The sequence below is a fragment of the Rhineura floridana genome, chromosome 8 (genome assembly GCF_030035675.1).
Source record: "Rhineura floridana isolate rRhiFlo1 chromosome 8, rRhiFlo1.hap2, whole genome shotgun sequence".
Taxonomy (NCBI): Eukaryota; Metazoa; Chordata; class Lepidosauria; order Squamata; family Rhineuridae; genus Rhineura; species Rhineura floridana.
This window is the reverse complement of record NC_084487.1, coordinates 133,463,964-133,481,454: the sequence shown is the minus strand read 5'-3', so window position 1 is coordinate 133,481,454 and position 17,491 is coordinate 133,463,964. Positions and strand designations below refer to the sequence as shown.

Sequence of the window (17,491 nt, the reverse complement as noted above, 5' to 3'; positions counted from 1 at the left end):
AAAGAGGATAGGGACTAGACTAGAATGTGTTGGCTGTATCATTGGCTCAGACTTCACCTACTGTTTGGGCTCCCTGCCTTCAGCCCCACCTGTCCCAAGGCCTTTAAAAGAGCAGGTTGTTGTGTAGTTTTTCCTAACAAGGGGATTAAAGTCATCTTACTGCTCAGGTTTTTTTTTTTAAGATGGTGAGGAGACAAACTTTTATCTGTCTGCTGGAAGGCTATTGTTTCTATCTTTTGATGGTCTATATTATTGAGTCTCCTGTAATTTTAGTTTGTTGTGCTATATTTTGTATTATTGTTTATTTAAATATTTAAGCCAACTTTGAAATATTATCATACCTAAGCTGCCTTTAGGTCCAATTGCCCAACTAACTTGCCCAGCTGATACTGATGGAACCAAAGTTCAGCTAACTTAGTCTGGATCCAATCCATACTATTGAAGAATGGATATAAATTAAATTAAATAAGCATTTATTTCTGAATATCTCCTGAAGGAAAGCCTCATCTCAAAAGGCAACACAGTCTAGACGTTTAGTTACTGAACAAGTTATATTTGTGCTTGCTTGAAGGATGAACAGTTGTGCTTTGCCCCAAATGGTTTATTCAAGATTGTTGTCGTGGGCAATTCAAGTGTGGGAAAAACGTCCTTTTTAAAGCGTTTCTGTGAAGACCATTTTTCCCCAGGCACTGCTGCTACAGTTGGTAAGTAAGTTAAAGAAAAGGACACACACATCACACTCTTGTCTCACACGACACTGCATGTTATAATGGATTCCTGATATTTGTAATGATCAGCATTTGCTTCTGAAGACTAACAGTCCCAGATGAATGTTATGCATATACAAAACCCCCTAGAGATAGAGATAGAATGCTGATAGTCATCTAAATTGTATTGTTAGCATTCAGTGATGTGTACCTAAATTGTGGGGATACGGTATCTATTTTTGGCACTCATGGAATTCATCTGGGTTCTCAGCATTTACATCTGAAGTCTACAATCACCAAATTTTGGACATTCACTGTACTATCAATCAAACTTACTGACCATTTCCTCTCCTACCGAATATTGTATACACAGAATAAAAGAATCAGAGTTGAGAGGGCCTTCCTGTTAAATTTGTCCATATCCTTTTTCAAGTATTGTTTCCAGATAAAATCCGTCAAGTGTAGTATTTCCCATAACTTAGAAACAATGTTTCTATGAATGCAACCTAAAATTGCATTAGCCTTTTTTGCATCCACATCACATTGTTGTCTCATGTTCAGCTTATAATCATCTACAATCGCAAAATGCTTTTCATGTGTACTGTTGTTGATTCAATTATCTCATCCTATGTGTACACTTGATTTTTTTTTGTTATTGCCTCAGTGGAGTACTTTGTATTTGTCTCTGTTGACTTTCATTTTGATGAATGTTGGAGTGCTCTTTGAAAAGTTTTCCAACCAGCTGTGAATCTAGCCCTCTTTAAATCAGTTTGCTTTACTAACTATCATGGGGGATTTTGTAAAATGCTGTCAAGATAAAATGCTATCTCAAGCATTCCCACAATCCACTAAGCTAGCAACCTGATCACAAAATAGATAAGCTTAATCTGGCAAAAAAATTCCCGAACAAATCAATGCTAGTGCCTACTTATCAATGCATTGTTACCAAGATGCTTACAAACTGATTCTTTTATTATGTGTTCTAGTGTATTCCCTGGTACCAAAGTTAAACTAACTGGTCTATAGTTTCCCAGATCTCCCTTTTCCTCCTATCTGAAGACTGGAGAGACATTTGCACATCTCCTGTCCTATGGAACATCACTCATTCTCCAGGATTCTCAAAGGTTCTTCTTTGACATTCCTTTAGTCTCCTAAAATGCAATCAATCTGGACCAGATGACCTGAGGTTGCTGGGTGTTAGTGATCAATTCCTTATCAATCTTCAACTTTTGACCTGATCCCTCACTACTTGCACTACATATGCAAAGTTGCACACCATTTCTGTTTTAGGAGCAGCTAGTGGCACAATAGCAGAGCTTGGAAAAGTTACTTTTTTGAACTACAACTCCCATCAATCCAATCCAGTGGCCATGCTGGCTGGGGCTGATGGGAGTTGTAGTTTAAAAAAGTAACTTTTCCAAGCTCTGCAGAATAGGATGTTCTGTCTCAGGATAGCTACTCCAAGCAGAGGTTCTTTTAGATTTGGTGGTTCATTTTTGATCGAAGAAACAGTTTTATGCCTTACTCAACAAATAGTAAGCAGAAAATGTTTATTGAGTTCAGTGAGATTTACTCCCATGCAATCATGCTTAGGATAGGTAAAACCGACTGAAAGGGAGAGAGGGATTGGGCAGGCGAGGAGAAAGAAGGAAGCGGAGAGGTGAAGAGGAAAGGAGAGGAGAGGGGAAGGAGGGGAAAGGGAGGTCATCATTTGGATGCTTATTGAGTTCAGTGGGATTTACTCCTACGCAATCATGGTTAGGATAGGTAAAACTGACCATGGAGGAGGAGGGGGGGGAAGGGGAAGGGGAAGGAGCATATTGGAGGGGAGCAAAGGAAGGGGGAGGGGGGCAGGTTTGATCATTTGCATGTTTATAGACTTCAACGTAATTTACTCCCGTGCAATCATGCTTAAGATAGCTAAAACTGACCATGGGGAGGAGGAAGGGGAGGGGAAGGAGGGGTAAGGGAAGGAGGAGATTGGAAGGGGATGGGGAGGGAGGGAGGAGCAAAGAAAGAGGGAGGGGATAGAAGGGTGGGTTTGATCATTTGTATACTTTTTGAGTTCAATAGGATTTATTTCTGTGCAAACAAGTTTTAAAATGGAAATGGACAGCCTTCAAGTTGATCCCGACTTATGGTGACCCTATGAATAGGGTTTCATGGTAAACAGTATTCAGAGGTGGTTTTACCATTGCCTTCCTCTGAGGCTGAAAGGCAGTGACTGGCACAAGGTCACCCAGTCAGCTTCATGGCTGTGTAGGGGTTCGAACCTTGGTCTCCCAGGTCTTAGTCCAACACTGACCCAGGGGAGGGGCAGGGAGGGGAGGAGGAGGGGGAGGGGAGGAGATTTTGTGGGTGGGCACTGGGCAGAGGGGAAGACCCTTTCCTTTCCAAAAGGAAAACATTGTGAACAGTATCATTTCTTTTCAACGTTTCCCCACTGTTTTACTCTACAGCAGGCACATGTAGCCTCCCACCTAAATTTAAACCGAAACTGTCCCTGGGCACATCCACACCAAGCCTTTATTTCACTTTGGACAACCATGGCTTCTCTCAAAGAATCCTGGGAAGTGTAGTTAGTGAAGGGTGCTGAGAGTTGCTAGGATACGCCCTGTTCCCCTCACAGACCTTCAATCACAGTGGCTGACTGTTAAACCAGTCTGGCCACTGGAGCGCTGTCAGTGGAATAGGAGTCTCCTCTTAGCACCCTTCACAAATTACGCTTCCCTGGATTCTTTGGGGGAAGCCACGACTGTCTCAAGTGAAATCAAAGTCTGGTGTGGGTGTGGCTCCCTGATTAGCCAAGCAAAGCAGCTGTGAGTCTGGCTTTTAGAACACTGATAGTTGGTTCTTACTGAGCATGCCTGACACTATCATTCAGTTCAATGCAAAATGTCTTAAATTAATCCAGGCATTTTTTTAACTTTTAAACTGCAGAAGTTGAAGGTCAGAGTATGGGGAAAGGTCAGTAATAGGATTCCAGGTACTCTACAAACATGGCTGATTTTTAATGAATTTCAACAGATTATGAGAACTCTCAGAGAAAAAAGTCCAAAAGGGCTCTGGGTTTTTTCTCTCTCTTTTTAGACTTTGAACTCTCTATTATCTCTGACTGTTTTGTGTATTGCCATGAAAATTGAGAGGGTTGTTAAGCCAGCGTTTCAGAGTTCAGGACTATAAGTTTTGTAAGGTTTTGTTTTGAAATGAGCTTATGGGAAGCACCAGAATGGCATGGGGGGTATTTTCAATTTAACATTGCAGACTGTGAAAAATCCATGCTGGATATAGTATATAGCCGCTCCCGTGGCTGTATAATAAGGAGGAGACAATGTGGACTGTGTCCTTTATAGGTGTGGATTACAGTATGAAAACAGTGCCAGTGGATGACAACCAAGTACTGCTGCAGTTCTGGGATACTGCTGGACAAGAAAGGTGAGGAAATGCCCTTGTGTCCTACTGCAACACAGTCAGAGCCATCCTTTATTTCTTCAAGCCAGGCATGGGTGTCTGCCTGTGGGGGAGGGAAGAGGGGCAGTTCCCTTTGCTGGATAAACTAATTGTAATCCCCAGCTGTCATTTCTTTTCTTTTTTAAAAAAAGAGTAAGCTATTAGCATTTGTAGAACCTGAGATACAAGGCAAAATGTGTAGGCCCTGTTCTCGTTTCTTCTGTGAGAAACTTGCCTGTTTCCACTTTTCAGTGTTTTTAGCCAATGAATGAAGTCATAGCACTCACTGACATTTAAGAAAACAGGCTGCAATGAAACACCCTTATCTAGATAAGGGGTGGAGAAGCTCAGGCCTGGCAGCCAGATGCAGTCTCCTGGGCCCTCAGATCTCTCCTCATCACCCTCCCAGGCCACATTTCTCACTCCACCTGCTTTGCACTCCAAGGGTTTTGCTAGGCTGGAATGTATCCTGGAAATCAGATAATGCCCCTTGCTTGCGGGGGTGGGGGCGATGCAGAGCAGGGATGTGTGTGTAGAAATACCCTACTCTACAAGGGTAAAATGTACAGTGCCACATTGTGCTCCTTCAGGAAGAAGGGTGGGATATAAAATGAATAAATTTGCCCACTTTTTCCTGTAGTCTCTCCCACCACTGACATGCGGCTCCCAGAAGATTGCCCAGAATGGAATGTGGCCTTTCGCTGAAAAGATTCTCCATCCCTGATCTAGACTCTCGCCTTGCTTTGAAGGCTGCTAGTCCTCCCTGGTGGATAAATGATTGATGTCCATAGGAGAGGGGAAAAAATCAGATATCCAGAATTTTAGTGTAGCTGTGATTTAGGAATAAGGTATCAACCCCAAAGCAAAAGGTAGCAGCAAAATCATTTATATGAAGTATTTACACACACATCCTGGAAAAAATCTTGAAGATGACCATGAAGCCAGGAAGATTTTCACCTCAAGTCTTCCACAAATGCTGGATACCAGGATGTATCAACTCCAGAGCTACAGAGGCCTTACAACAGGGGTGTGCATTTTTTAGCCTGAATGACACATTCCATCATGGGTAACCTTCTAGGGGCCACTTGTGACTGGGAGCCAGAGGCAAAGGTGGGGAGAGCACCAGATGTGACTCTTTGTATAGTAGTCTACATTCCAGCCATGCACAAGTCATATGTTTATACACCCACACACTTCTCCATCCAGGTAAGCAAGCAGCATTATTATAGTTCAAGGACACATTCAGCCAGGCAAGGAGGGCACCAAGCAGGGCCTTATAGGTATACTCTTAGGGAGAGTCCTGAAGACTGCAGTCAGCCACTAAGCCTGAATTCTCTATCTTACAGCTTCAAAGCCGAAGGCTGGAGCACCATGGTCAACCTTGGACATAGACAGAGTTAGGATGAATTTAGAATTGGGAAACTGAGTCCAGTATATACCATGCTGTGTCTGTGGCCATATCCTAGTAACATTAGATGTACTCTACACGGTCACATCCTGAAGTACAGCCTTTCCTAAGCTATGGGTCCCCAGATGTTGCTGGACTACAGTTCCCATAATTCCTGACCATTGGCCATGATGGCTGGGGCTGATGGGAGTTGTAGTCCAGTAACGTCTGGGAATCCAACGTTTGGGAAAGGCTGCCAGTGTAGTAGGCTTGTTGCTCTGTTGGTTTTATTTGCTATATATTTTTGGTGCTACTGATTGAAGATCTATAAAGAGAATGGATTTGCAGGTACCGCAGCATCACCAAGCAGTTCTTCCGAAAAGCTGATGGTGTGATTGTGATGTATGATATAACAGCAAGAGATACATTCACTGCTGTGAAGCAATGGTTAGTGAGCATTGAGGTAAGATGGATTGGATTTAAATACCCCACTTCCCCAAATGTTGAGACGTTTCAGTGACAGCATTGTATCCAATGTTAGACCTACTAAGAGCAGACCTATTGAAATTAATAGATACAATTAAGTTCATAATTTTAATGGGTCTAGTACTCTCAGTATCATAGGCTGCGAGCAAAGTGTTTCCATTGGCCACACCTGGAGGGGGAACAGGATGATCTGCCGATTAGTGTGAAATATCTTTGAAGCAAATTTTTTAAAATGCATTTGAACTGATCCCACCAAGTTTTACAGTAAAAAGGGGCAGGGTTCGACTAGCATTGTATGCCAGAAAAGAGAGGTGGAGATACACAGGAACTGGCAGAACAGTAGGTGTTGGATACAGCCCAGTGTTTGGTTCCCTTTGGAAGAAGAGCTGGCTGGATATTGAAGAAATCCATGTACTATTTTAGTTTAGTTACAAATATACAGGCAGAGCATAATTGGAGGCACATAGCTTAAAACTCTTACAGATGACAATTCCAGCGCCCTACATCCGATCAGCAGAGAGACAGACTGAACACCCTGGGTTGGTGCCTATTATCCTTTAGCTCCCAGCTCCCCCCCCCCGCATATTTCTTTGCTCCTTTTCAGAGACACAAACAGATCTGGGGGGGAGGTCTCATCTTCCAGAGGCCTCTCTCTCTAGCTATTCTGGGCCATTTACCTACAATCTTCCAAAAAAAAAAATTGGCGTGGTTGGCTACTGATTTATTAAATATATTATTATCTATATATTTGTAAAGTGTGAATGTGACAAACACCAGACCCATGAACGGCTGCAGTTCCCTGCTGAGTGCACACTGGGAGACAAACCCATGTTGGCTGTCATGCCATTTTGGTTTTGAAATAGTGCTGTAAGAAAGAAAGAAATCCAGACATATCTATGCTTTCAGAAGAGAGTCTCCAGGAAACATGAGAGCTTTATGATATTCTGAAATGCCTGTTTTCATGTCTTATTCAAAATACATGAGGGGAGTCGAGCAGCAGCTTCTGTATACAAACCTACAGTAATTCCTACTTGTCCCATTAAATGCCAGACCATGTTTTCAAGGGGATATATCTCAGTGGCAGAACATATTCTTTGCATGTATTATGTCCAGAATTCAGTTTCTTACATGATCAGCTAGCAGGACTGGGAAAGTCTTCAGCCTATTCAATCATCCAGTTTATTGGAGAGCGTCCATAGCTCAGTAGTAGAACATACGTAGGAAGGTCCTGGATTTAACCCCCAGTATCTTTAGCTAAAAGGATCTGAAGAAAGACTTTATCTGCTTGATCCCAGAGAGGTGCTGCCCTTCGAGTAGATCATATTAGATGAAGAGCACAGCTGGATCTGACTAAAGGCCAAACTAGCTCAGCCTTCTGTTCTCACTGTGGCCAATCACATGCCTATGGGAAGCCCACAAGCAGGACCCAAGTGCAACAGCTCTCTCCCCACTTGTGATTTCATTTATTTATTTATAAAAATGCATCTATGCTACAATTTCATAAAAAACAAAAAAAATAAAAAACAAGAAGCTGTGTACTTGGCCCCAAATCCCAAAGCAGAGCCTCTGATTTATCAAGATTAATATGTAGACCAGCCATATATCACTGTTCCACAGTGAAACTAGGGCCTTGATAGGCTTACCAGCCATACTACCTAGGAAATCCTTCAGAACATTTAGAAAGCCCTCAGATTTATCAGTCTCTGGGCTGGAATGATCTAAGTGGTTTTCCACCTGTGCAATTCCAATCAATCCAAACCTCACCAGGGTGTGGTCTGTCTATGACAGTGGAACAGTATTTACTGCCCTGATCCTTCCCAATGTTCTCTATAACGAAGAGCAGATCTTGGATATGACCTGTGGTATTGTGATGCCCCATGTCAAATCATGGATGAGAGGTCACATCCACACCATACATTTAAAGCACTATAATACACTATAACACCTCTTTAATAGTCATGGAGGATCATGAGAACTGTTGTTCTGGAAACTGTTGCTCTATGAGGTCAGCACCCTTAACAAACTACAGTTCCCAGGGTTCTCCACGACTATTAAAGAGGTATAATAGTGCTTTAAAATGTATGGTGTGAATGACCAGAGTTGTTTTATTGTTGACTGATCTAGCATTAATTAGCAACACCACCAGATGGGAGAGCAGGTCAGCATGGGAACCCAAGTCTCTGATGAGGAGGCTGCGCAAGGGCAACAGGTGTCAAATGTCTGCTCCCCACTCTTCTATACTAATATTTCCTCCCTGCCATTCCATACTTTCCCCTCCACAGGACCCTGATAATAGCAGCCCTCTGAACCTCCTGCACCTGCTCCCTCTGACCCAGACACATGGTGCCATTTCTGATTGGGACTCCCTCTGCCCAAGGCAGCTGTTCAGTCCCTCAAAAGGAGAACTTAGTGTCACTAACTTAGTGTTACCACCCACCAAGGTTCCTGCATATATATGCACAAATGGTTTCAACGCTCTCACCAGGTCTCCATCCCCCAGCGCCCCTTTTCTTATACCAAACGGCTAGGTTAGGCGCATACACCCCCTCCTGGTTGTTCCTGGCTCTCACACAGGAATCAACCCAATCAGCAGTCCAACACACCTGGGGATAACGTCCTTGCCTAAGTGGCTTCCAAAGGGAAAACTCCAGCAGTGGCAGGTCCCCATGGACCAAGGCAGCATTCCCTGAGGCTGGTAGATGCAGACACAGGTGCCTGCAGTCAGGCTAGCTGTCTGGCTAGCCCCTCTAGGAAGCCAAACTCTATTGCAGAGCCGAACTGCCCTGCAAGAGTACTACTGGCAGAGACAGCATGCAATAGATATTAAAAGTGCATCATTCAGTGTCTACTCCAGACATGGAAGTCATAGAATCATCGAATCGTAGAGCTGGAAGGGGCCTATAAGGCCATCGAGTCCAACCCTCAATGCAGGAATCCAATTTAAAGCATACCCAACAAGTGGCTGTCAAGCTGCCTCTTGAATGCCTCCAGTATTGGAGAGTCATCCCACCAAGTTTAAGTTATCAAGTCGTATTTACCCTCCTGTATTAAGAGTTCAAGTTTGTCCTGTTTGTTTCCAATACTCTGGGCACAAGTATACAGACATGAAAGACCATGTGCTTTATAGTCTGACTTCCTTCCTACATCTTTATGAAGACCATTATTGTGTCCCACTACTAATACATACTAAAAGGGCACATCACAACAATTAATCTCAAACTAAATCCTTTCCACAGGCATCCCGCCCCATACCTGCAGACATAGAAACCTGTCATCCCATTCCCAGGGTCCCAACAGTCTCTCATACTAGGTAGCCAAGGAGATGCACATAATGCTATATATGGTCATGCATACATCTCAATTCCATGCCATAATATAACATGAACAATACCTCAGGGGTATTGTCATTCTACCCCTGAAGTGACAACTCCAAACAAATAACCCCTTTGATGTATCCCGTTCAGGGTCAAACCATATGTGAAGGGTTGCCACCCACTACTGTGAGGAAAAGAAGTGCTGCTCTTGGTGAGAGGGATGTATGTGCATAATTACTTTAGTTTGCTGGCTATGATCTCTTAATATTTTGTTGAAGGGAGAATTCATATTTTAACTGCTGTTTATTCTTTCACAGGAAGCCATAGGGGAGAATATTCCTGTCCTATTGCTTGGTAATAAAACCGATAATGCAAAAGAACGTGAGGTCCCCAGTGGACTAGGAGAGCATCTAGCCAAGGTACACTATGAAAAACATATTGTTCTTAAAACAGCCAACAACAGATGTTTAATGAAAAATGAAACCCATCATGTGGTCACTTGGTAACTTTTGGGAACGTCTTCAATAACTTAGTCAATGAATATTGCCCTTTTTGACATTAATTTACTGATGCCTTCAGAGATATGAACCACAATCAATTATGTGTGCCTCAATAAGCTATGGTGATGCCACATTTTCACCAGTGAGAGTGGGCTCTTTGTCACAATGTGTTGATCAGCTACAGGGAGAATCCCCCTGAATCACTCATTAGCCTACATGCACTCACAAGGATCTGCTTCAGTTTGAGCTGATTTACATATCCTGATGGGAGCACATACATTTGAGTACCTCCATTTTGGGATGCTGGAGACAAGAGCAGTGTCCCTTTTTACCAGAAGGCACTACAGTTGCAAATGTTTGCCCTGTACCCCTAGAGAAAAGGAAGAAGATTTATAAACTCATCCTTGTCACTAGCACCTGCAATCTATGCAGAACACTGAATGAGCAGAAGCAGCTCTCCCCTCCCTCCCTTTCCTCCTGGCACTGAGGCTTTTTTTCCTGAGAAGAGACAGAAAGAGATCTTTTAAAGTCACCCCCCTACCGAAGCCCACACTCTGGCATTCCCCTCAGCCAGAGCCCACACTCTCTCTGGTCCATTTTCTGTCTCTGAAGGGCAATCAGGTGCATCCATTGAGCAATCACTGTGTGTTGCTACATCCCACTTCTGTCTCCTGGAGAAATACCATCCCCCCCCCATACCTGTTCTCATAGGGGAAGCCTACACAGGGCAATGGGACTCAAACTCCGTCTATTGCCCCTTCCCTCCCCCCTTGTGAGCATTCAGGATGCCTTCAGGACACAGACGTTTAGCATGGAGATAGAAAAGACCCAGTCAATGCTGCCAGTCAATCCAGGTACAATATTTTCCAAAAGGGTAATGCTAAGCAAATCCAATCATCGTCTTTTGTCTGTTAGAGAGTAGAGCAGCCGTGTTTAGAGAATGAGAATGAGTGGCATTATACATTTATAATATTTTTCTATTTTATTATTCATTATTATTTCATTATTTCATTGTATTTTATTGTATTATTTATTATTGATTGTAGTATGTATATTTTTATATTATATTTTAATATTTTTATGGCCTGGCCTGAAGAATGTGTGTGACAGGACTTGGAGGAAGTCAAGTAGTGTAAAGCTAAGCATTAGAAAAACCATCTCAGGGAATGACAGAGCAGAGGAGAGGGAAAAAACAGAACTGTGGAGAGAAGATGCTTGTAATTACAAGTGTGGCATTTTCCCCTTCCCCTTTGTTAGCTGGCTGCAGAAGCAAAAGGAAAGGACACCCTGAGACTGCCCCTTTTATCTGCTCCCTGCCCAGTCACCCCTATTTCCAACTTCCCTCCTTCCCAGTTTGGGGTTTGGTTGCCCCCTTGCAGTAAGTTGTGTGGAAACGCATCGCTTTCTTTTTAAAAGTCTCTCATTATAATTCCTCATGAGGTGATTAATAAGATGATCCAGCAACTCATGATCAATACAATAAGGCTGCAATCTTACTAGGGACAGTGAAGAATTCAGCTATTTGGGGGCATGGATGAAACTCAGATGAAATTAAGTCATTTGCATTGTGTGTGGATTGGTTGTCAGTATTGCTACTAGTGGCTTTTATTGATACAATTTTAGAAAAAATTCTGGTGAACGTTTTGTCTTTAATGAACTGACGCTTTTTATAACAAGTGCTGTATTCCACTATCAATTTCTATGTTTTGCTAATTCCTTAAATGAAATGACTCGTGCATTTGCTTCACAATCAAAGCTGTTTAGGAGTCTGTTGCCTGAAACAAAAAGTCAGTGCACGCTGAGGTGAAGTGCAGAAGGGGCGGTAAATGGAAGCAAAAAAGTAAAACAAATAAATCCAGCATTATCACTTTTTGATTCATTCCTTATTTAAAAAGAAATACTTGCATTACTTGTGGGGGAGGGCAATCCTATTTTTCATCATTGTGTTCAATTTCATCATCATATCATAGTAAAATGCTGAAACAATTTTTTTTGTAGTTTTTTGTAATCCTCATTTACTTGCAATGGTAGTGAGAGAGCTGTCCTGTCCTTTCATTATTCATGTCAGAGACAGAAAATAGCCCTGAGGGCAGACGGCTGCTTGATGGGCAATTACCTGGCTCATTAACTTGTGAATAAAAGCAATCAGGAAAAGTACGGGCAGAATCAACAGAACTGTAAGAGACCATTGCACTATTTTACAGGAGACAAAATCAATTATGTAATTTTTTGCAACTGTAGTGGTGTGGGACAAAAGAAACCAAATGTAACCAAATGCAAACAGCTACGTACTGGGACGTAGTAATGATCCAACAGATTCCAAGTGGCACAAAACTTGGGACTAAGCCCTCCTGAACTTAGTGAAGGACTTCTGAGTAGTCCTGTATGATAAATGTTTGGTGACCATCATTAATATTATTGTTGTTACCCCAGTTGTGTTCTGCACTACATTTGCCTTTGACCTCACTGTTGATAACCCCCTCCCCCTCCCAACCACATATGTGTTTATGCCAGATAAATGGATAGAGTTGATTTTGATAGAACTTACATGTGTGAAATTGTACACAGGGTTGCTCTTTAAGTTCTAAAGAAAGATATTCAAGTGAAGGGGGTTAATGAGCAGGATACCATAGGGCTCGGTCCCAGTGCTCTTCAACGTTTTTATTAATGACTTGGATGAGGATGTGCAGGGAATACTTACTTATTTGAAGACAAGAAACAAATTTCAAAGGGATCTTGATAGGTTGGAGCATTAGGCTGAAAACAGCAGAATGAAATTTAACAGGGATAAGTGCAAAGTTCTACACCTAGGCAGAAGAAATCAAATGTACAGCTATAAGATGGGAGATACTTGGCTCAGCAATACTTCATGCAAGAAGGATCTTGGGACTGATGAGCCAACAGTGTGATATGATATGGCTGCAAAACAGGCAAATATTATTTTAGGCTGCATTAACAGTAGGGTTGCCAGGTCAGAAACATCCCAAACCCTGAGATTTGAAGGGTGGGCCCTACTGATGTCACGGGGGTGGGTCATACTGATGTCATGGGGGTGGGCCGTAGTGATGTCATGGGGAGGGCCCTAGTGATGTCATTAAGCATGATACCTTAAGCATCAACCACAGTTGCTTGGAGCATACAATTCAAACAAAAACATTTCTCTGATTCGAAATTAAGATAGAATCTTAGCTAAAAGATAGAGCTTATGTAGGGAACATTTAATCTAACCTACTTGCTTCTGGCAAGAAGGGTTTAAGTGCCCTCAGGCCAGCCGAGTCACCAGAAGGCCTTTGTGGGAAGAAAGGAGCCTAGTGTTGTGGAGATGTTAGATAGGAGCAGTCAGGGGTAAAAATGGATGTCCCTGGAGGCTGCAATTCTAAACACACATACTAAGGGACTAAGCCCCATAGAACTCAACAGGACTATGGTTTCAATTGTGCTGTTGGTAAAGCTTGACTAGGGATCCTCTGCAAAGATATCCATATCCAAGCAAGGCTGGCATGCCCTCTGGCTGGAATGACCTGCCCCTACCTTTTTATATGGCTGCTCCAAACGTCTTTACAGATTTGACCCTTCACTTCAGAAAGAGGTCTGAGAAATGAGTAAGAGTAAGAAGGTTCTTGACTCTTTTCTGTCTGCCTTGCGGACTGCTATAAACTCACTTTGACAGCCAACACAATTCTAGTGAGTAATAACTGACAGAGAGAATACACACATGGTTTGGTCTACCTTCATAGGCAGCAGCTTGGGAACAACAATTGCAGCCACACTTCCCAGTATGTGAATTCTCTTGTACCACTATTGGGCAAGAAACAACCCATCATGCAACCAACAAGGTGCATCATCAGTGGGTTTAAGAGGGTTGAGCTGAGTGCATGGAACCACTTTTGTTGCTTCTATGGCTCTAAGGGAGTGAGGTTAAAATGCAAACAGAAAAAGAAAAACAAAAGACAGTGATGATTTCCTAAATGCAATACCATACCAACCACAACAAAATTCCTATGATTAAGGCAGAAAACTCAGCATCCCACAACCAGTCAGGATTCCTAACCAAAAGCCAAAACCAAAAAAATCCTGGCAGCCACTCAGCCAAAGTCACAGAAATCCCCATGCAGCACAACCTGACCCAGGCACTGGAATTCGTGCAGAATGCTATGGCACGATTGCTGACAAGAATGATACCCTATCAGCACATAATGCCTCTGCTCTGACATCTGTATTGGTTGCTGATTTGCTACCAGGCCAAGTTCAAGGTGTGCTTTCCATGTTACTGGTGCCACATAGTACTTGTTCTGTTCTTGTAAGAAATCAGGCTTTTAGTGTGGCAGCAACACTTTGGCACTCTCTGCTTATTGACATTAGGTACACCTTCAGTATACTTTTTTGAGCACCTGCTGAAAACATTTTTGTTTTGGCAAGCCTTCCCAGGCATGTAGAAGCTATTGCGTTTTTTATCTGTATTTAACTCATTGTTGGTTTTATTATTTTGAATGTTTTTAAATACCTGTCTTTAACTGTTTTTGCCAATAATTTTGTTTTAATTACTTCTGTAAACTGCTTAGAGATTTTTTACAATAAAGCTGTATCTAAATTTTGTAAATAAAATACATAAATAAATTTTGGAGTCACTATGGCCCTTGGGACTCTTTCCACTTTTAGTTACAAGGAATCTACTTATACCGACTCAGGCCATTTGATACCATCTAGCTCAGTACTGATGACATGGACTAGCATTTTGGACCTTTGTATGTAAAACATATGCCCTGCCACTGAGCTAGAGCCCTTTCCCTGTTTAAAAAAGTATCTTTTAAATTTGTTCTTTTCAATTCACAAATGAATGCACAGCATACCTAGTGCAGATCCACATCATTCATTTAAAGCACATTATTCACATTATTTATTGAATCCCATGAATCCCACTACAGAATCAGAGGAACTGTAGTTTGTTAAGGGTAGTGGGAACCAGGCCCTCCCTTAGCATGTGCGGGGCCCGGGGCAAAAGCAAAGTTGGGGGCCCCCCACATTTGCTCCGGGTCACGGTCTTGGCTGAGTCGCCGCCATAGGTGCGCAGGCACCAGACCTGGAACTGCCAGCCCAGCTCGCTGTCCCCGGGGCTGTCCCCTGACTGCAGCAGGAGTGGCGGTGGCGGCATGGCGGGTAGGCAAGCGTGCCCCCGTCCCAGGCAGAAAGAGAGCGAGCGAGTGCTGTGCCCTGCCTGGCAAAGGCGAGCAGGCAGGGAGGGAGGAGCCGGCTGGTGAGCAGATCACCAAGAGTGGGGGGGGAAGCGTGGGGTCCGGGGCAACTGCCCCGCTTTCCAATGCCTAGGGGCGGCTCTGGTGTGAACAATAACTGTGAGGGGGAAATGATACTTCCCAGGATTCTTTAAGGGAAGTCATGCAATTTAAATGCAAGTTGGATGTTCTTTAAATGTATTGTGTGGATCTACTTAATAAACTTTGCCTGCATGTAAATCGTTTTAATTAATTTTTTGTAATGGAAATGAGCTATAAAGTTTACTTGGTGACCATGGGCTACTCACCATCTCTCAGCCTAACCTGCCCCTCAGGATGAAAACAGCAGAGGGGAACCATGACCACCCCAAGGAACAATGTAGAGGAAGTAATAATTTACAACCATAGTGTGAAATCAAATTCTTATCGGGACATAGTATGAAGAAATATTTATATAAGCATGACTGTCAAAGATGTTTATTATTTACACAACCTGTAAAGATATTTGTAGTGGAATCCTGTGTTTCTTTACTCAGAAGCAAGTCCCAATGTATTCAATGAGACTTACTCAAACAGGGAAGCTTGCATAGAACTGCAGCCTCAAGTGATAAGGAACACTCACCCAACCCAAAATTCAGAATCATGCCACTTTAAGCTGTTTTGCAACTGTTTATACTTTATATGGTTATGGATTTTAAAGGGATTTATTTCTTGTGAGCTGCCTTGGTTTCCATTTGGCAATTCTACCTTACAGGGTTGTTGGGAAGACTCCATACACACACTGGAGATGTAAAAATACATGGACCCCATATAATAGTTTATTGTCAGAACCAGTTGCTCATTGCAGAACATTTCGTTTTTAAAAATAACATCAGTATTAGTTTCCTACATAATAAAATAAGTGATATCTATGTAAGCTTTAAAAATAGGATTGGAGGGGGAGAGAAAGATTTACAACAGAAGAACATTCCTTTGCTATGTGCACTCAAAAGTCCCATTAATGTCTACTCAAAAGTAAGTCCAACTGAATTCAGTGCAGTTTACTCTGGTTATGTGGGATTGGCATTGCAGCTTTACTCCCAGAAAAGCAAGTATTGGATTAAAGCTTTATATTGGGAAGGTTTTCAAAACAGTGCCATCTTCAACTGCCCAGAAAAATTAAAGTTGCTTGACTCTTACACACAACAGAAAAAAAGACTGTTGGTACTGCTGAAAGGCATATACTTACCCAATTTATGAGATTTTCAGATAAACAGGAAAAAACAACAGTTTTCTACCTTTGCAATGCAGGGTCAATCACAATCCTGACTTCATTTATTGGCTACAAACCTGGACAGGCAGGATTAGAGCAGCCAGTTAAGAGATCATTTTCTCCATTGGCAAGGCATATGAATGGGATTTGATATAATGTTATGTCCCACTCAGCATTTGACAACTTTAATACCTCTTTAAATACTTACCCCTATGGCTTCCTTTGCAGGGTTCAGTTAGTCAGTTAATTAGTTTAGTTGTTTAATTTCTTGTTAATATATGGGAGGAATAAAGAGGGACTCAGATTATTGACAGCAATAAGTGTAAAAGGATTTAGTATATTCCATTACCTATAAGCAGTATATCCTGTTAAATTTCTTCTTTGGTTGTTGTGATTGCTGTATATTTTTCTGTAGTCCATGTAGATCTTTCTTTTTCTGTAAAAAATAAAAAGTTTATTACCAAAAAATGAAAAGAAAAGAAAAGATTGAGTGCCAGGGCCAGCCTGACTAGCTTTTTCATGTTGTAACCCCACAAACACTACAGCACATATGCAAACCTCATCCCTACATGGAAAAACAAACATTGTTATAGATGGGATCATTGGTCAAGCTAAGTCTTTTATCTCCTCGACTTGGGCTCATCAGTTCCTTCACAGTGATCTGGCTCTAATGAAGACAAGTCAGACATGGGAGATGAGCTACACTGGCAGGAAAAAGCCAGAGCCCCAAAGGCACAGAAAAACAATGATTCAAGAAAATTAACATTTTATCAAGCAGCAATCCCCCGTGACACACTGACAGGAGTCCTCTGAAAGACACTGACTTTACTTACCAGTCCCAATATAACATGCATCTGTCATAAAGGGTATAAGGTTAAGTCATGTTAAAAACCAGTCATACAATGTGGTTTGGGGCTAGTTCCGAAATCTCAACAGCTAAGGTTTATATGTTATTTGCCCTACTAGATAATCGCATCCAGTAAATATGAGGCTGTTATTGCCCAATATAAGCGATGAACATCTGAAAGCACTTAATCTCAAAATTTGGGGGTTGGGCACCCCAATTCCTGCTCCGTGCTCCTGGGCATTGGGGAGTGGGCTGCGCTTTTCAGCCTTTGGTCAAAGCCCCACCTGCCATCTTGGAAGAGGGCATGTGGCAATGTG

At 42.3% G+C, this 17,491-nt stretch overlaps 1 protein-coding gene across 6 annotated transcripts in view; it reads left to right on the top strand.

Annotated features, from left to right (window-relative positions):
• CRACR2A (calcium release activated channel regulator 2A) overlaps positions 1-17,491 on the top strand; it is a 184,679-nt gene that overhangs the window by 162,319 nt on the left and 4,869 nt on the right. For 5 of the 6 annotated variants that reach the window (XM_061582583.1, XM_061582582.1, XM_061582581.1 and 2 more), the window contains 4 exons: positions 572-704; positions 4,061-4,142; positions 5,893-6,007; positions 9,662-9,763. In XM_061582583.1, coding sequence (XP_061438567.1) covers positions 572-704; positions 4,061-4,142; positions 5,893-6,007; positions 9,662-9,763 — 432 coding nt within the window. Of the gene's footprint in view, positions 1-571; positions 705-4,060; positions 4,143-5,892; positions 6,008-9,494; positions 9,556-9,661; positions 9,764-17,491 lie in introns of all 6 variants that reach the window. The other variant, XR_009757629.1, reaches the window with a different exon arrangement.